The sequence below is a fragment of the Lissotriton vulgaris genome, chromosome 8, assembly GCF_964263255.1.
Source record: "Lissotriton vulgaris chromosome 8, aLisVul1.2, whole genome shotgun sequence".
NCBI lineage: Eukaryota > Metazoa > Chordata > Amphibia > Caudata > Salamandridae > Lissotriton > Lissotriton vulgaris.
Window position 1 is genome coordinate 792721315 of NC_141696.1, and position 21081 is coordinate 792742395.

Sequence of the window (21081 nt, forward strand, 5' to 3'; positions counted from 1 at the left end):
ACTAATGTTCTGACTTGTTACCTTTGCCTCAAATTGTAAAGCGCTCTTATATCCTTCAGGATAAAGTTCGCTCTATATAAAACTTTATAAATAAAAAAATGTAGCCACCACTTCAAGTTTTTAGGTCTCGCCTAGCGAATGCAGCGCATGCGCTGCGTCGCCTTGGCGAGACTATTGTCCTCGGGTTGGAGTGCGAAGGGAGACAAACCATGTGCGCGCACAGACAGGCGATGTGCACGCGCATGGCGCTGTGAAGCAGGCACTGAGCGCTTTATGAAACAATGAGACATGGATCCACAGACTAGATATGTCCAGAATCTTCTTCCCCCGTTGCAGAGACTCAGGAGTGATATTTCTAATTGGAGAAGGCTTCCGCTTTCATTGTTGGGCCAGGCAGCCCTCTTTAAAATGATGGCTCTGCCTCGTTTCCTGTATGCACTTTAAAATACTTTGGATGCAGTTCCTGCCAGCCACTTTCGTTTAGTCGAAAGTCTGCAGAGTAGTCTACTCTGGGACGCCCTAAATAAACTAACACTTCCCTGGTATGACGGGAGCATATCACTCCCTGATATCAAAAGATATTATTGGGCTTCCCAGCTGGCGGCGATCAATCATGGCACGTATGGTCTAGTGGATGACCCTGGTTATGCCATGGACAAATGGCTTCTTCCCGGGGTAGGTATAGCAGGGCCTTATACTCAAGACTGATGAAATTGGACTTGACGGGGACGACCAAGCATGCCGTTCAGATCTGGCATGACGCCACGAGTTCCCTAGGTTGGAGAGACAAATTGACCATGGCCACACCGCTCTGGGATTCAGAGAAGCTAGGAAAGCTGTGGAGGACCAAGGGATTTGATAAATGGGACCTGATCTGGATCTCCACCATCAAAGATATTTGGGGTAAGGGGAGGATCAAATCATTTGAAGAAATGCAGGCAGAATACGCACTATCAAAGGCCGAATATTTCCGTTATGCACAGGTCCGGCATTGGCTCCATGCGGCACTCCCTGGTGATGTGGATCCCCCGGAGGCCTCACCTCTGGAGGATAGAATTCTTGACGGCTACCTCCCCGAAAAAACAATCTCATTGATTTACAAGAAGCTGATTAATCACAGGGCTGATCCCCTTGAGGTGCTGAGGGACAAGTGGGTGCAAGATGGGATAGAACTTGACGACGAGGACTGGCAGAAAGCAGTCTCTTCCCCACGGGAGGTCGCCATTCCGGCTCGACTAAGGCTGGTTCAGCTTAAGATACTGCACAGGGTATATGTAACGGGACCCAGGCTTGTACACATTGGACTGTCTGATACGGGACTGTATAGACGGGGGTGTGTCCTTACAGGTACATTTCTACACATTATCTGGGAATGTGAACACATCACCACAACTGGCGCAAAATACATGACACTATGCGTAGGGTCTTAGGGGTCTCTGATGCCGGAGGCGAGGAGATGCCTCCTAAACATATGGGAGCCCACGGATCTCAACACCTCACTAACGCAATGGTCTACTCTGGGCTTCATGTTAGCGAAAAGAAATATAGCCCAGTTATGGGGAGCCGAACAGCCTCCCACTCTGGAAATATGGGAAAACAACTTAGATTGGTGTATGTTTAGGGAAAAAACTACATACCTCGCGAGGGGACGCCCTGGAAAGTTGTCAATGGTGTGGGGACCCTGGAATTGTTACAGAGGAGAAATTTGTACACCACAGAGACATGCTGTTTTGGATGACCCCCCCTCCCCGTGAAGTTCCCTTTCATCAGTATTTTATTTATCATTGTTCCCCCTTGAAGTATTATTTGCTACATGAGTGTCCTCTATAATGTGATTTCTTCTGATGTGATTGTTTAATAAAAAGAAAAAAAAAACAATGAGACATGAAGACACGTTGAAGAAACCTCAACAGCGAATGAGGTCTCCTACGAAGTGCATTTCCAGGAATCGGGGCGAGGCGGGGGCTGCCTCATCGGATTCCGAATTCTGTCTGTGAATTTAACCAAGTGAAAAGACAAGCAAATCCAGACAAAGCCTCGCGACCAGCCAATGAAACTCCAGGAACTGCTATCACCATGCGGAGAAGAGAGCTCTGTGGAGAGCGGCACGAGCAGAGACTGTCAATGTGCGCCTCGCGCCTGCCTTGTGGCGCCTCCTAAAAGATCTCGGACTCGAAGATCTGCAGTGGGCGTTTCACACCCACTGCTGAAGAAAGCAGTCTTTCAGACAAGCCATGAACGTTTCACACCCACCTTGAGGTACAGCCAAAGAGACCGCCTGCGAGGTCTGCAATGTGCGTCTCACATTCACCTTGTGACACCTCTAAAAGGCGGTCTGTGAGGTCTGCAATTTGTGTCTCACACCCACCTCCTAGCAACGCCAAAAAGACAGACTGGTCTGCGCCCCACACCCACCTCTCCCACCTCTGAAAAGCCAGTTGTGTCACCCCCGGGTCACGTGTTTCTTACACCCGCAGCTGAAGCGAGTGCACGAATCAGAGACCAGCCATGTACTCTGTAAAATCACCTTTAAAGAGACAGCACGTCCCTGTGCTTCACACCCACCTACAAAGAGACGCCCGCAACGGAGACCGGCCATGTGCTTTGCCACACACTCGCATCAGAAGAAACAAGCATTCCCTGAACCCAGCATCCCGCCCGAGTCCGTCCATGGGCGCCTCACTCCAAAAGAGACAGCCCGTTCGCGAGACAGGCCATTTGCTTCTCACACTCACCTCTAATGAGACAGTCCATCCCTGAGACCTGCCACGTGCGCCTCACACCTGCCGGACGGGAAGACAGCTTTCACGCCCCCATCCCGGACATGTATTTCACATTTACCAAACATGCAGCCTAGGAAACAGCCTGACCCTGAAACCGGCCCTGTGCACCTTACGCCCAACATCCCCTCCCGCGAAGAGACTACATTTCTTACACCACCCATGTGCACCTCTCACCCACCTCCAAAGAGACAGTCCGACCCCGACACCAGCCCGGTGCACCTCACACCCTTCAGCCCAACACCCCCTCCTGCGAAGAGATTGTACAATTCTCACACCACCCACGTGCGCCTCTCACCTACCCCCGAAGAGACAGTCCGACCCTGTACACCTCACACCCTACAGCCCCAACACTCCCTCTTCTGCACAGAGGCTTTCTGATTCTGACACCGGCCACGTGTGCCTCTCACCCACCCCCGAAGAGACAGTCCGAGACCGGTTACGTGCACTGCATACCCTCCCCCAAAGTGAGAGCCCGAACCCAAGACCCATTATGTGTGCCTTACAACCATCCCCAAGAGACAGCCCAATCCGGAGACCAGCAACTTACGCCTCACACCCACACCGAAGACACAGTCCAATCCTGAGACCAGCTATGTGCGCCTCACACACCCCCCACCTGCCCCCACCAAGGGACAGCCCGACCTGGACACATTATGTAAACAGTGCCCATATTTATACTGTTAGCACTTTACTTGTTTTTTCCTTTTCTCCAACTCTGCACTTTTCGCTCACTCCAATTTTTTTTTTAAATTGCTCCATTTCTGTCTATCTGTCCCTTCTCTCCCCATCTGTGCCTTCTCTATTCCTACTCTAACCCCACTCCTCTTCCTCCGCCCCCTCAGCCCCTTCCCCCCCAGTATTGCAGCATAGACAGCTTCAGGTCTCTGATGCCTTCTCGGTCTCGGCCCTTGGGGGTGGGTGAGAGGAGCTCCCCCCCCCCTCAAAGTGGATCACATCATCAGCAGATAATGAACCTCTCTTTACCAACAAGCACTAGCGTTCTCGGGTGACGGCTGATGCGGGCAGGGATCTGCTCTCAGCAGGGCCTGTGGAGAGGGGGCGTTACCTTACACTAGGAGAGGAGGTGAAAGCGATACCATCCCCTATCCCCGTCTTCAACCCCACCTGTCTTTCCTCACCTCTGTCTCTCCTCACCTCCACCTGTCTCGCCCCCCCTCCCCTACCTCGGTCTCGCCCCCCTCCCCTACCTCTGACTCGCCCTCCACAGCGGTCTCTCCTCGCCTTCCACAGCGGTCTCTCCTCGCCCTCCACAGCGGTCTCTCCTCGCCCTCCACAGCGGTCTCTCCTCGCCCTCCACAGCGGTCTCTCCTCGCCCTCCACAGCGGTCTCTCCTCGCCCTCCACAGCGGTCTCTCCTCGCCCTCCACAGCGGTCTCTCCTCGCCCTCCACAGCGGTCTCTCCTCGCCCTCCACCTCTGTTTCTCCTGTTAGCATCTGCAGCTGGATCCTAACTGGGACTGAATTACTGTGCAAGTTGCTTATCCACCTACATCTGGGCAATGCCAGGCAGCAACAAGCATTGGCAAAGCAAATTAGTCTCGCCTAGACAAGATTAATTGGCTTTTGTCAATGTGATTTTCATTCATGTTGCACAGCGGGTGATCTAAAAGTTTGTTTAAAAATGTTTTGTGATGTGGAGCATTGTTGCATCATAGTGCTTTTTAAAATCACTTTCAGACATGTTGTATAGCAGCTACTGTACAACATGGCAAAAAAACAGCATTGAAAATGCAATAGGTTTCGCCTTTGATTAAGTTAAAGACATTTGCTTTTATACAATACCATTAGCAAAGAAAATGGCTTTAACTTAATCAAAGGCGAGACCTATTTAATTTTCAATGATTGTTAGCACTTCCCTCGGAGATCTGGACCATGTCCGAGAGATTCACCAGGTCCTGCGCCCACTGGAACTTCAGTTCCCACTACAGAGGCTGATTTGTCATCTGGCATGAGTCACTAGCAGGATGTCATGAGGCCCGCAGCCTCAAAGTCATTCTCTCTGAAATCCAAGATGGAGGCTGAAACATCGATATTAAGGCCTGAATATTCCAGACTCGCGGCTGGGGAGGAGAATCCCAAAACTGCACCATAGCTCTGATGAAAGGGAGCGTCTGCGAGAGAGTCAGGTGTGACCTCAGCACGTTGATAATGAACCTCTGCAAATTCAGAAGGTTCAGCATAGTATGAGGGTGGGAGACAGCAGCCTGGGGTGAGCCCACCTTCAGCAGCCAGTCGTTGAGACAGGGGAAAGACTGGCACCCCTGACTTGCGCAGATGAGCTGCGACCACCGCCATCACCTTAATGAACACAGAGGGGTGCTAGGTAAGGCCAAAAGGGAGCATGATGAAATGCAAGTGCTCGTGCTCCATCATAAACTGCACGTAAAGCCAATGGGCAGGCAGGCGGAAACATGGAAATAGGCGTCCTGCAAGTCCAATGATACCATCCAGAATCCTGTGTCCAGGGTAGGCACAACCAATGTGAGCATCTTGAAATTCTCCTTCTTGATAAAGGGATTGAGGCTTCTCAGATCTAAATAAAATGGAGAGAAGACCTTTGTTCTTTTGGGAATCTGAAAATAGAGGGAATAGCAACCACTGCCTACTTCTGACACTGGAACCCTTTCTATGGCTTCCTTGGCCAACAGATCTGACACTTCCTCGCGTAGCAAGGACAAATGATATTTGTCAGCCGGTTGTGAGATGGAGGCAAAGGTGGAGGAAAGGATTCGAAGGGAAGGGAGTAGCTCCTCCGAATAATCTGAAAAACCCACCTGTCTGATGTTATGGACGGCCAGTGGTGGCGATAGGCTGATTCTGCTACCAACTGGACGTCCATGATCTTGTAGGGCATGACTAGGAGGGCTTAGAGGCTGCATGCAAGGGATTGGTGGTTGTGGCAGACCTCTGGCTACCTGACCCACGGGATCGGTATTAACCACGTCCTCGCCCCCGGACAGTCAGCGGCTGGAATAGTGTTAGCACGGCTGAAAGGCACTTCCGTAGGCACAAAAGGGGCAATAGGTAGCCTGGGGATGACGTGGGACATCAGAGATCCAAGGACTAGGCCATGGCCCATGAGTACTTAAGCGTTCCAGCGCTGAATCTGCCTGGTCTAAGAAGAGGCAGTTGCCATCAAAGGGCATGTCCAGGAGGGCAGCCTGGACATTCCCTGAAAAGTCAGATGTTCTCAGCAGGTGTGGCAGCTAAGGGACACAGTCGATAAAACCATTCTGCCCTGCTAGTCAGTCATATCCAAACCACAACTAATGGTGAACTTTGCTGTCTGTCTCCCGTCCTTGACTGCCTTAGAGACAACGACCCAGGCCTTCTCTGGGACTTGTTGCAGCTCTTGCCCAACCGTGTTCCACAAACTTTTGGAGTAGAAGCCCTGTAAGTATGTGGTGTTCACCAACCGCAATGCAAGGCTGGCGGAAGAAAACCTCTTCCCCAAGCTATCTAGCCTCTTGGATTCCCTGTCCTGGGGAGCGGCAGGAAATGCACCATGGAATTTAGATGCTTGTACCACCAAGCTCTGAGGGGTGGAGCTTTGAGTGAGGAAGTTCAAGTTCTCATTTGTGGAAAGGGATCAAAACTAGTCTATAGAACTCACATGCCTTCCGGTATTTCTTGCTGTAGAAACAGAATCCTTCTCACATCCATATCTTTAGTGGAATCCTAATGATTATGCATACTAGTCACAAAAATGTATGCTCTTAGTTACTGGAAAAACTGTCTACTACAGTGAAGTAGATGGTAGTGGGGGCAGGAAGAGACAGCTAGAGGTGAAGGGCCGGCGGATTCAACCCTAAGCCCTAATAAACAAGAGAAGTGATAGCAAGGCTTTGGTAGGTGAGAGACAAGGAGCAGGGAGACACACAGTTGACGAGCTGGTACCCGACACCATTCCGTTTGGAGGGATGCACCCAGCCATACCTAAAGAGCTAGCAGCATTAGAAGGAAGAATATTGAAGGTACATGAACTCAACAATCAGACCTCCAAGCAGATAAAACAGTGGCATCCAAAAATATTATTACAGCAGAGTGGAGTTCTGATGTCATAATACCTCCTTCAGAGCCAGCAGCCAATGTGAAAGTCAGGTGATTGAGCAGAATTAATGCAGTTGCAGGTTAAACAACGCACAAAAACTGGATTTCCATTCCTATGGTCTGTTTATCTAAAACAAAGTGATAAGCATAAAGGATGCTTTAATGACCATATATATGCTCTAGTGGGACGAAAAAAGCTGAAATCCCATCTCTTAATAGTAAACATATGTATCTGTATTTGTGATACAGAAACGCACGCACTCCAGAGTTTCCCATGCAAATTGATAGAATCAAAGTACACACACACACACACACTTTGCCTCAACAAATCAATTTGCATGGGAAACTCTGGAGTGCGCGTGTTTCTGTATCACGGATACATATGTTTACTTATAGGGGATGTCAGCTTTTTTTCTGCCTACTAGAGCAAAGGGCACAAGGTTATCCCACATCAGTCACTGGATAAATTCAGTGAAGAGATGGCATTCTGCTCTTTCATAAGGAGCACATCCGCACACAAATGAGTTTCCTTCTATTTCAGAGACCTCTTTGGCAATGTATTCATTTTGGGAACAAAAAATTATTTTGCTTTTAGCCAATTATTTTTCACAGTGGTAAGAACCGGCTCCACCCCTCAAAGATCAAGTTTCACAAAAACATTTTTTTAAATAGAACAAGCACCGACAAAACCAAAAGGCTGTCAGCCAACGCCAGTCCTCTCCTGGATTGGCAAGAGCTTGCTTAATCTACCATGGACAAATGCAGCAGCCCCCTGAAATTATGTATGCTATTTGGGCAAAAATATGGATTCAGGCTTAAGCTTCTAGAGATACGGTTTTGCATTCAAACAGTTGTTCCTTATTTCTGGGTGCGCTTTTAAACCGTAACAACCAGTTACACAGGTTTTAAACAGCCACAGAGTAATTCCGGTTATGCTAGGCTTGTTTTTAACATTCCAAATGAAAGTCGACAGCACTGCAAATGCCTTTTTAACAAAGATCTGGCGTAAAATAAAATAAAAACAAAACAATCAAAATAGATTTTGCACGTTCTAAATGAGGACAGTGCAAACCCCACAGTTAGATGTTTAGCAATATCTTTGCACCTCCTTTTGTTAGCATTTTTTGCAGTCTTTTCTCGTCATTTTTTAAAACTTTTTTTAAAGCAAACCTACCAAGCTTATTTTTTCCCTCTATGTTATATAATTTGGTCATTTTCTTCTTTGAGGCTCACATTTCAACTACCCTTACGATGACTTGCCTCAAAAAGCTGTCTGAATAAATAACTTCCTGGTCCAATTCCCTTCCTGAAGAATGACCCAAAGTAAAGCAAATAAAATGCCTTTATTAAAGCGGAGCTCATATTGTTGACCCACATCCATCAAGATACAGAATACCTAGCTAAAATGGTTTCAAGATAGTACTGTATGAAGAAACTACCAACTTTTAAAGCAGGGCTTTAACAACGATCTTCCCGTTTTTGCAATCCTTCTGCAGCGCCCTACAACATTGACAGCTTCAGGACCTACCCCTGGTTTCAATAGATGAGAATACGGTGTGAGTTAGGTTCAGCAAAAAACCAGAGCAAGATGCCAGTAATGCATTGTCCATTTACCTGGGATTAGCAGAGGAGAAACGGCCACAAATGAGTAACTAAAGCTCTGTAGAAGAGCATATTCTGGGTTCCCTAGACGGCTCAGGTGGTTCTCTGCAAATCACAGAGGGGCTAGTCAGAGTTATGGCTGGGTGGCAATAGGAATTGTACTGCAGAGCGCCACTATGGTTTGGGGGTTCTACCTCAGGAAGGCATCAGCAAAGTTCTGTACACAGCGACGTACGGTAGAAAAGGAAATGCAGAAAAGGCGGTGGATTGGAACAATCACCTTGCTGAGTCAGCTTTCTGCACCACATGGATACAGGAATAACGGGTTCACTGGGTGCCAACTACAATGTTGTCTGCGGCAAGTCAGCCCCCCCCCCTCCATTAAGGAAATGTTCTACGTACAAAAGGGAGTGCTGAGACAACCAAGACTGAGATGAGCGCACTTTGGCCTTTAATATCTCACATAATGGAGGGTGAGGCAGTGATAAAGTCATTTAAAGCATGTCGTGGAAACCAGTAGAGAATGTTTGCAGCACCAAGTTAACTGCTTGATTGAGAAGTGATGAAGCATGGGAAGGAATCGACTGAAACAAATATCTAGGATGAATTGCTGTCCTGCATTTTATCTTCTACAGCAGTCCCTATACGAACAAGGCAAGAATCAATCGTCACATCTACAAATGCAACACAAGAAAAGATCCAAAAAGTAGTGATCAGTCAAGAAATGCTACCGAAATTATACATAAGGTTGAGAGGTTTAAAGGCAATGGGGAAAATAAGTTCAGAAACTGTACTCATAATGTAAAATGCTGAGCGTTTTACAGAGTTAAAATTAAGATGCAGAGAACAGTCAATTGACCAATCTGCTGAAAATAATATAAACCAACACATGGTCTCCCTGAAGAAGCCCAAGCAGTTAAAGACAGAAAGTATTTAGCTTGAAAGTAAAGACTAATACCAGAAGTGATGGCCTTCCTGAAACCACTCAAACTGGGAGGATGGATGGATTTAACGAGAAGACACTAGATGAAATATTGGTCGACATTATGTTCTTATCAAAGTTCACACAGGAAAAACCCCACAGGCAACTAGGCTAAACAGGTTCTGGCTAAATGGACCTCAAAGGGCAAATAACCTGTAAACACTAATGGACAGATGTCCTCTTAGACACAGGCTGAAGAAAAAAACAACACTAGAAAATAAGACTACCAATTCTAAAAGAATGTTAGCTGAATGTGTGCTGGGTGCAACTTATGCTAAATTTAATTTTAAAAAATGTAAAAAGGCTCCCAACTAGAGGACAGTAGTGTAGAGGTCACAAGTGAGGAGGACCGGTGGTGGTAGCATTTAAACATCATGGAGCACACTTCTCACTCTTCTGTGAATATCACACTCTAGTATGTCTGTGTCCATAATATGCCTTTAATTGTGGGAAGAAGGAATCTCATTGCCCTATATATAGGACTGCTATTGAACTCTTTAGTTAGTGTCACTGAACTAATGGAAGTATTTACCCACTGAGGAACCATCAATATGAACAGTGTGATCTGCCATGGGAGGGATTAACATACCTGCATTTCCTATCTGGGGTAAAATGAATGGATATCTACAGATGGTGACAGTAAGAGAGTTGGAAGCATAGCATGCAGTGACATCATTTGTGGGATCGAAAGATGCAATAATAGTTATAGCATGGTGGAGTCTTGAATGAAATAATGCACTTTGTGGGCTACAAAAAGGGGGTTTTAATGCATACTTCGAACCTGGAAGATAGGATGCAACAGGAAAGAATAAAATATCATAGTTTACAAATGAAATTTGACCAGTCATTCAACGAACATTTTAGTCATCTCCGGGTACACCACACTATTGCTACTCAATATATACCGGTCACAGAAGTAGGCAGAGGAGAGGCCACCAGAAGCAGGAGAATCAGCTCTGAGACACCAAGAAATTCCATGTTTTCTTTACTGTTGCCAGATCTATCACATCACACCCCCTCAGTCCAGTCCTATGTTCACCAACCCCCAAGTGCATGTGTTCTCACCTCTACACTTCAATGGTGTCCCTCCTGAGCTGTGGGCTGAACACTGAGGACTGCTGGATTGTGTTAAGCATTTGGGGGTCATCGTGTTAAGCATTTGGGGGTCATCGTGCTCAGCATATTCAACATGCACTCGGCGGTGCCGATACAGTACGTGCTATTCACAAAGAAGAACTTCGAGGATAAAAACCCACCTGAAAATATTTACAGGCTGTAGGAACAAGTCATCTACTCAACATATAGACTAAGATTAAGAATAGGATCATTCAGGCTAGGATACTTTCGGAAGAAAGGATCGGTTCTAGAATATGTACAACAGCCATTTGCAACAGTAGGTGAGAAGGTTAACAGAGAATTCACAATAGATTGGAGACACACAGAAAATAGTATTTGGGAGGAAGCAACAGCCCATTTTGGGCAAGTTGTCATAGAAGCCAGTACAAGTTTAGTCCAGTTAAAAAACCTACATTGAGAAGATCACTTCTTATCCAAGATGGTACAGGTGGGTATGATAGAAAACCTTATTTTTAGCCACTGCAAACAAAACGATTGAACTTTCTGCTGCATGATAAGGGAATATAGTAATGCCCAAATGTTTTGAATAATGTACACCCAAACGTGAGATCCTGGAAATATATATGGAATGTTTGGTTCCAATAGACCTAACGAGACACCGAATTCGGTTGAAACCAGTAAACCCAGTTTAAAGACCCTATTCCTCAAACTTGAGCGTTTGAAAAAATTAGAATTATCACGCTGGTGGGATGGGGCTACCCTCACTCAATATTTATCCAACAAAAGAGTCCCTAGGGGACTGAGAATCCTGCTATTCCCAACATTTGAAGATCTAGGGGAGGATATACTTAATGAGTGGGAGGGCAATTTAGAACATGCCTCACAGGTCATGATGAAAATACTGATTCGTCATGCCCAAGAAAAGGGTGAAAAACTAATGGCTGAAATTGATGCCCTAATAACGGAAATAAATTGGTTAGAACCCAAAGAATTTTGCCATCCTAAAAAAAGTCATGGATGAACACCAAATTTATCTAAAGGAAAAGAAATTGAAAAAGATAAGGAGAGACGACAGGGACTATAGAGACGGACGCATATATACGTTCGCTAAGAAATTTGACCAGATTCAAGGGGCAGAAGAAAGAAAGAGATTACGTGAGGAAAGAGAGACAAGTGAAGATGCGCGATCTGAGAGTGGTGCTTCCACCGCATCTATAAACAGCACTAGGTCTAACTCTGTAACCGAGATCCCTTTAGGAGAAGGGGCCTCCTCTTTTCAGAAGGAGCTGGCCGAAATACGTACGAGCAGTCGCCTACAACAAAAAAAGGACCAACCCAAACCCCTAAGGGTACCACCAAGACAAGGAGGGGCGGAAGGAGGGCAAAGGGCAGGTATAGAAACGGGAGCAATAGGCAAAGCAGGGACGGGAACCAAGCAGAAGTAATGCATTTGCCAATCCCCACCCAGGAAATTGTTGTCTCAGAATGTATTGCCGATTTAAAAATTGTCAACCTGTCAAATAAAGCTCTTGATGAAGACTAACTGGCTGTCCTGAGTAAAGGTCGCAGTTTTTGCCCAGCTCAAAATGGTGATATGACCAATGTTCACATTGACCTTTTCAAATTTACCAGACTTTTGAAATTAAAGACTTTTTCTCACGTCAAACACCGAGGGAATCCCCACAAAGAGGGACTAACTCACAAGTCCCACATTCGGTGGCTGATATCCGTACTGCCCTACTATTGTATAACTTAGATCAGGAACAGGATATGACTACCATGTTGAGGGAGTTGGACATAGAACAGGACTACAGTATGGATAGCCAGCTTAGATGCAAGTCCACTTTTACACCTACCTTCAACTATCATCCAAGCATTGACACCTTTTATGAAAGGGTGTCTATGGATCTATACAAATTGGAGGACACAGGAGCACTCTCTAATATTCCTAACCACAACATTACCGCCAAACAACGACAAGCCCTTGAAAGACTCAAGGCTGACAAAACAATTGTTATTAAAGAGGCAGACAAGGGCGGTAATGTTGTGGTTATGAACTTCTGTGATTATATGACCGAAATCAACCGCCAACTCAGTGATACCAGTTGCTACAGACGTATCCCCAGCAATCCGACCAGTGGAGTAACTTGTATGATCACAGCAAAACTGATGGAATGGAAGGAGACTGGCTTCTTATCTGAGGATGAATTCAGATATCTTAGGGTGATAAAGCCAAAATACCCCTGCATATACATCTTGCCTAAAATTCATAAGGGGGGGGGGGCCTTCCCACCAGAACGCCCAATCATTTCCAGAATTGGGTCTCCGACTGAAAAAAATCTCTGAATTCGTAGATCTACATCTACAGAAATATGTGGTGGCCCTCCCCTCATATATAAGGGACAGCAAAGACATCTTGGTCAAGTTGAATGAGTATCAATGGTCTGATGAACTCTCCTTCGTCACATTTGACGTCGAGAGTTTATATACCTGCATACATAGAGACACCGGTATAGAGGCATTACAATCTTTCCTGGACAGGGAACCAGCTGACCAACATGACTTCAACAATATGCTACTAGACATGACTGACATAATTCTTAATAACAACTATTTTCTACATGATTCTGTCTGGTATCATCAGACCCGTGGTACCGCCATGGGTTCTAAGGCTGCGCCTTCGTATGCCTGTCTGTTCATGGGTCAGTTCGAAAAGATGCATGCCTGGAACAAACGTGCCTCCCCCTGGACCGAACACATCGTGTTCTGGGGGAGGTACATTGACGACATCATTGTCCTCTGGTCTGGTTCAACGGAATCTCTACAACAATTCCACATGTATCTAAACAATAACGAATACAATGTAAAACTGACTATGACACATAAAGAAACTATCAACTTTCTTGACATTCGTTTTTATGTCAGGGAAGGTGTGGTACAAAGCAGTCTATACAGGAAGGAAACCTCATGCAATGCGGTACTGCATGCGGACAGTGCTCACCCACACTCAGTAACCAGCAATATACCATATGGTGAGATGGTGAGGCTACGCAGAAATTGCAGCGAAGAAAATACCTATGCCCAAAATCTGGATATGGCAAAAACCAGATTTCTAAAGAGGGGCTACAACCAGAAAGTGGTAGACGTTGCCATTCAAAAAGCGAGGAATCTACGCAGGGAAGATACCTTACTGACTAAACATGACACCTCCACTAAAAAGGACTGTAGTATCACCTTCATGACCCAATACAATTCTAACAGCAATAAGGTTCACAATGTACTTAGAAAACACTGGGATGTTTTAAAAAATGCCCCTGGTCTACGAGATCTTATACCAACGAGACCACTCATCTCATACAGGAAGGGAAGATCCCTTAGGGCCAATTTATGTCAAAGCTATGTAACCACCCCGCGCGAATCATGGCTTCCACCCAAGCCTTTGGGTTTTTACACATGTGGGTCATGCATTGTCTGTGATTCAGGTTTAAATAAAATCACTGACTTCACATACAACACATCTAAGAATTACAAGATAAATAGCTTCATCAATTGTAACACCACACACGTGGTCTACGTACTGGGATGCAGCTGTAACATTATCTATGTGGGGAGCACTGTCCGCCCTTTAAAACTGCGAATTCAAGAACATCGGAGGGCAATTATTGGTAAAGATAAAGGCTATCCAGTGAGTTTACACTAGGACGCAAAACATCCGGGGGACACCTCTTTTTGGTTTCATGGAATTGACCATGTACCACAGGACAAAAGAGGGGGTGACCGAGAACTGGCAGTCAGACAGAGGGAAGCCAAGTGGATTTGCCGCTTGCGAGCAACGCAAAAGGGGCACAATACTGATAAAGAGCTTCATTATTTTCTCGAATAAGACAATAATGCCACTGCCCCTGTTATATTCCCTACTCCCCACTTGAATTGATAACAAGAACTAAAAGTACAAATATTGGTGAAAATCTTGTGTAACCTGTATACACCTTTTGGAATAACTACAATTCCAGGGATAAGTGGAGGACTGAGCCGAACTTAAATGGTTTTGTACTGTAAATGGCCTGGACAGACTTTCCTAATATGCAAATGTCCACTGTGTGTTAAAACTGACGATCCTTCAATTGTCTGTACCGCACCGAACTGTTGACTTCCCCATGCAAGATTGTTTCTTGAACATATGTGGCATATACTTAGTACATGGGTATTTATCTTGCTTTGAAATACCTTTCTGTTTGATCCTATTTCTTTTTCACTTTTTTTCACCGATACTTGCATATAGACTGAAAATCCGTTTCTGATCACATTTCCTATTGTTTTCACTGCAATTTGGGAAAAACAGATACTGGGTTTCTTACTTTAGTCACTACTGTCTCAATCTTACTTTGGGGGAAAGGACACACCCACTCCACAACAGAATTTCAATATCCTTCGTGTACCAATCACACCTTTAAAGATGGCCGCCATGGCCTCTCTAGACTTTCATATAACCAACTCATGCTTCCGAGAACTAGTTGGACAAAAACGCTATGATCAGCACCATTTGAGCACTGAACCACATAGTCTGTTAAAATAGTTGCATCATTTACTTATATGGCCTTATGGAAACGCCTTTATGCAAATAAGTAGGCATGGCCGCCCTCTCTTGGACTATGGCCAATTAATAGCATATCGCTGTATACACGATGGAAATATTACTTTTTAACATCTAGAAAATGTTGGTATTCAACGGTGCTGATCTATCGTCTTTTTTACAAACGTATCAGTGGAGCATCTCACATATTTATCACGTTCAAAGATGGCCGCTACTGAAGACACGGGCCAACATTGAGCTGGTCCCGACTCAGTTCCACTGTCGAAGGAACCACGTGACCGCATCCCGGGGTCAGCTTACTTCTTTTTAAAAATGGCGGGGACCGGCAAACCTTCGCTTCCAAAAATCCATGGGGAGGAGCAGGGGACTGCAGAGACCCTATCACAGGTACGTCATACCGCAGGGAACTAGAACTTACCTTAACTTTTTAAAACGCTATTACTTTTTGTGACGCTGGACCGTATATTTACATTCAGGTCCCGCACCCTACGAATACTGTTGTAACTTGTTTGGACGCCACTCGTCATCCAGCGCATACCGCCCGCCCTTCCTCTACGCCGATTCACTAAGGTACTATGGACCGACAAGCTAGAGTTAATTATATAGCATTCCGGGGGGCTTCGAGTTTAAGAAATGAATATGCCTGTTTTTAATAATGGGGGGAGGTTGATACAGACTGAACTACCTCCTATTACACCAGTGGGAGGAGGGAACTAGTTTATATATTGTCTTCCAGTGATCCACCTTTCCCCCCCCATTTAATATCGTATCACTCACTGTAGAGAATATCGTTTATAAAAAAAGTGTCACGAGCCACCAATTAGTGTTTTTACATAAATTCTTTCTGAGAGTAGAAAATACCTATAGTAATATACTTTTATATACAGTTTGTATTTATACTCTTTACTTGAGGCGAGTCAGACTCATTATGTGTCTTCACACTTGGTAGAAATGGTAGTATAACAGCATCCACTGAAATCCTAGAGGGCTTTTTATATAACCAATACCTCTGGCAAAACGCATTACTTGTTAATATGCATCGATCTATTCAAAAGAGTCTGATATAACTTGGCACATGTGTATGTTTTATATACATGGGGCCAGGATATAAATTTGTTGACCTTTTCCACGCATGATATGATATGACACATGTGTATGTTTTATATACAGGGGACCAGGATATACACCCGTTGACTTTCACAACTCAACATTGCGGCAAAATTGGGGAGACTACAACGGAACTGTATGTCAACTCTATCCAGGTACAAACTAGTTTATGACTCCCTTTCCTTTGCATCAACAGACAGTCTGTGAGGGAATAACTTTCCCTTTATTATTGACATCTCTTCGGCTCCGTCAGGCGCTGTTAGGACTTTGGAGTTATCTTAACATATCTCGCTCCCCTTTCTATTTGCACTATAGTGAGGTATAGCGAGTTATAAGTATTATATGTAATTGGGACGCATTTTACCCAATTTGTAACATGACTTGTAGATAAATATTTGTTCATAACCAGTCTCTAGATTTTGCACTAACTACGGCGGAACTGTCGCCAATAAATTATATCATCACATCTCAATTTCAGGAATATTTGGGATCATATTGCGATCATCAATCCTTTAGCACCAGCTTCGCAGGTGCGATCACACTACGGACTATCGAACGTGATTGATCATTCATTGTATGGTGAGCCCAAAAACTTTTTGGATACACATCGTGGAGTCTGTGGGGGATCCTTGTGATCATATTCTATCCCCTATGCCCCCTGAGGTGATTTCAGTGACGGTACTGTTACTCTGACGCTTTACTCATATCTTGATCACGGTCAATCTGACCACACACTCTGCGACACTCATTTCTCTGATCCTTGGCAAGCACTATACTTGGCACAATTACACAAATCTTTTCGGGTGTCTTTTCTCCCCAATTGGCACGGGTCTGTGGAATTAATTCATGCCAAAATTACACGGTTTGAATTTGCATTGTTGCAGCAATGTACCGGTGAGGGTGTACTTGCCTCCACAATGAGTTGGCAAAGGTGCCATTCGACATGTAATTTTAATATGAATAGGTCTATTGGTGTATTCTCTAGTCCATTTTAATCTAATTTTGTATGTTATTTGGACTAATGTCATTTACATGTACATTTAAACACAAGGCAAACAAAATGCTTATGCATGTCAAAATCTTTTTGCAGCCCTGACGAAATTCCCAAGGCACGAAAGGGAATGAAACGCGTTGGCTGTGCCTGTGTATTTTAAAAGAAAATAAAGAACACATTAAAGAAAGAACAGAAGAGTCACAAAATCAATGAACTTTTTGTGTTGTTGACTTTATCAAGTGCACCTCTCAATTCTTTTGTAAAATTCCATCCCAACCATTTTTTCAGCTTCAGTTTTTAAGGCATAGCACCACTAGCAATGCATTGACCATTTCTGTAAAGGTCTAGCTCCAGGTAAAGGGGCACATTTTTTCCATAAAACCCGTCCCTTTCTCGCTCCAAAACGAACTTTATAAGTATCATTTTATAAGTATAGCACAAATGGTCTCTTTTACACTCAACTGCATGGACTTTGCTTGCCGAGTAGAGGCTTGTGTATGTTCAGCACTAGGATACCTTCTGAGGTCAACAGAGTGCTGTATAAAACATTTTTCATTCATGCATTCACATCCAAATAGAGTTCTTAGAATCTCGTCCCTTTTTTTCCATAGTAAGGAAAGAAAACAATTCCCTTATGTACGGAGACCCAGTTTTGCTGGACCTTTGTCAAGCTGGTCTACAAATGAAATTACAAGATTTTGTAGACATGGCAAAATGAAGATCAATTCCGAGTAAAGTTACGTAATGACGTTCTCCAAGGGATGGGTCAATTTAAATTTTTTGCTAAAGTTGGTAAATAAAACATTTCATGGCATTCGTTTGGGAATCAAAAAACTTCTACAGTTTGTGTGACTGCAAGTATCTACCAAATGCTGCTCTGATCAGAAATAACTGAGCGGGTACAAGATTTAGAAAACTAACCCAACAGTTGGGGTATTCTTTGAGTGGAATCAATCGGGAAGGATAAAGGTCTATCTTACACTAAACTGAAAGGACAGGTTCATATCATTATGACCGAGTCACAATTAGCATATAGTCCAAATTATTCTTTGTATGATCTGCGTGCAAAACTGGGAGCAACGTTATCTAAAACCTGTACTTCAACTATTTACTAGCACAGATGCCACTCAATTTAAAGTAACAGTTCAGTTAAAGGCTCTTCAGGAGGTATCACACTCAATGAGGGTGGAAAATGAAGAACTGATAAGCACTACTTAGCCATCTATCTATGCGGTCAGATGAAGTGTGCACAAATGGCAAGATTTACCAATATCCAGGTCTGTGACAAAGAATGAAATGCAGTCGCAATTAAAGGCGGTGCTGGGCTTACAATTAAGCAAATTATACTTAAACTTTTGGATCTAGAGACCTACCCTTGTTAACAAACTGATGAGCTTGGTTAACTTTAGAGGAAAATGACCGTCCGTGTCCAATCGGTTTTCAAGCAACAAGAAAATGTGAATATTTTGTTAGGTCTAAAGATATCAAGAGGGAGGTGCATTAGAACATTCTATTTCAGAAAATTCAAGCAGTAAGAGGCTTTATAATGAAACAGTCAATACACATCAACTATTTAGCCGTTCAAACCTTGTAGCGTTATTTAAAAGTAGTACAATTATTAATGCGATAGTTATGATCATCGGTGAAGGTGCTCGTGTGTCAAACACTAAAAAAGTACTATTGTAAAAGCATAAGAAATTGCTTTTCAGCAAAGCAAATATGGAGACCTAACATTGCATGAGTTAGTATCCGGACACAGAGGGGGGAATCCACGCAGCGGTTTAGCAGTATGGATATCAAAACCTCGACGAATTTTTAAATCTCCTCAACACTAAAAGCATCTCAGTCTAAAGATAGCACAAGAAAACTCTGGCACATTACTTGATTCGAGAAATTGGAAAATTATACAAAACACATAACAGTCTAACCTGGAGGTAGCTAAATTTACAACAGTGTGCTACGAATGGAGGTGGAAGATGCATCAAAGTTGCAAAACAAACAACAGATGTATTACTGGGCCGTTGCAGAAAGAACTTAAGTATGGGCGTACTGAAACGCAGCTGTCGTCATCCAAGGGAATCTGTTCTGATTGAATACTTTACTGCTACATGTATTGACATGGAAAATTGTATAACTCCTAGGATATCTAAATATAGTAGGGTGATGAAAGAGGGGCTGAATGAAAAAGCACGAGGGATTTACTTAAGAACTAGTCAATGTTAAATCCTTGCAAAAGAAGGGCATACTTTTAGACACGTAAGTAGAATACTGAGTGCTTGAAAGCGCAAATTAGCAATAACTTGCAATCACACGCGCCCGATTCCTACCAAACAACTACATTAAATTACAGTGAGTGTGGGACGATAAATTAATCTCACTTTTCTACCGCTGTGCTCCAATCTTAATAGGTGAAGTTCCTCAGGGTACTCGGTCCTGGTCACTGCAGCTATGTGAGTGGGCTACAAAAGTAAATAATTTTCGAAGAGAGGAGATTCAACCTACATTTGTATTTAATTTGTGCTTTTTTGCAAAAAGAACTGTAAAAAAAAATGAAAACTGAAAGTCGACTTTGGAGCCAGGAGTTCTTGTGCTTGGGTGCACAATTCGGAGGGGTGTGGTTTGAGTGAACAGGATCCTTTAGTGACTGACAGGTGCTGTCGAAGATATGTCAGCGGTGAATGATGAAAGCTGTAGCATCTTATTCTCACCTGCTCCAATGTAAGCCGCAGGAAGTCTTCGGACAGCAGCTCGGGGTGCAGCAACAACAGGTCCGCGCTGCCTTCGGACGCGCTTGTCCCACCTTTCTCCGCCATCTTTGCCGCCATAGATGCTGGCTCCCGGGCCCTACACAACCCCAGCAGCCATGCGCGAAGACCGCGGTAGTTCGCAGGCGGAAGTGACGTGCCCATTGTTCACACAACCTAGCAAATAAACTAGAATGGCACAGAGTATGCAGTTGGCGGAACTGCTATCAGTAAGCTGAACGCCAGGGGAATGGTCGCTCGTTTGGGTATAGGTCGACTGCGAGCTATATTTCTACAGCCGCCTGATTTATAAAGGTATCAACCGTGATGTAATGTCATCAACTTCAATGAAACATTTCTGTACATATTGTGAAATATGACCTTAAAGTTAATCAACGAAGTATTTATTGTAAATTTTAAAACATTTCTGCCTCTTTATGTTTTCTAGTCATGAAGTCTCCTAATGCAAGAAATTGCAAAATGGCTATAAAATTAACTTTTCCAGTGCCTAGTGGCTGCATTTGTTTCAACAATAACTATTTTAACATAAATGCAAATTTAACAACCATTTGGGAGTGATATTTTTCCTGAGCCCTTATTATTACTGTTGTCTTCAAACATTTTGTATGCCAAGCCCCTGTGGAATCCAATATTTCACGGCAAAGATGATAAATTCCTCTTTATTCAACCCAACACATGCCAACAGACCCAATTCTGACAGGATACTCCCTATTTTTTAAACCAAAAATGGCTTTATATAGCTGTCTTCTGCGTGAAATTGCCTCAACTTCACTAAAGATCTATGGGGAAAATACAATCCTCGGAATTTTATTCTTCAAAAACACTATCACTTGTTCGTATTTTCTCATTACTTCAGGTGATGGGGCACCTGTTACTTTGTCTCAAGGATATTCCTCCTTTGGCCAATTTACAGTTATTTTACTCTCAGTCCACAAATCTGCTGGCACGACTATATCAAGTAATCTATCCAGATCAACCCATAGTACTTTTGAAACTTTCACAAATCAATCTACCTGTCAATACCATTGTACTGGTTTTTCTCTCAATCTGGGGAAATCATTTGTAAATGATAATATATCCTGCCTACTCCAAGGAACATGCACATAT

At 44.0% G+C, this 21081-nt stretch overlaps 1 protein-coding gene across 1 annotated transcript in view; it reads right to left on the reverse strand.

The window, feature by feature from the left end:
- Window positions 1-20083, reverse strand: part of TSLIG2 (tRNA splicing ligase complex subunit 2) — an 80154-nt gene extending 60071 nt beyond the window's left edge. The window contains exon 1 of the mRNA XM_086933385.1: window positions 19918-20083. Coding sequence (XP_086789511.1) covers window positions 19918-20034 — 117 coding nt within the window. The 5' untranslated portion in view covers window positions 20035-20083. The remainder of the gene's footprint in view (window positions 1-19917) is intronic.
- Between the last annotated feature and the right edge of the window lie 998 nt (window positions 20084-21081).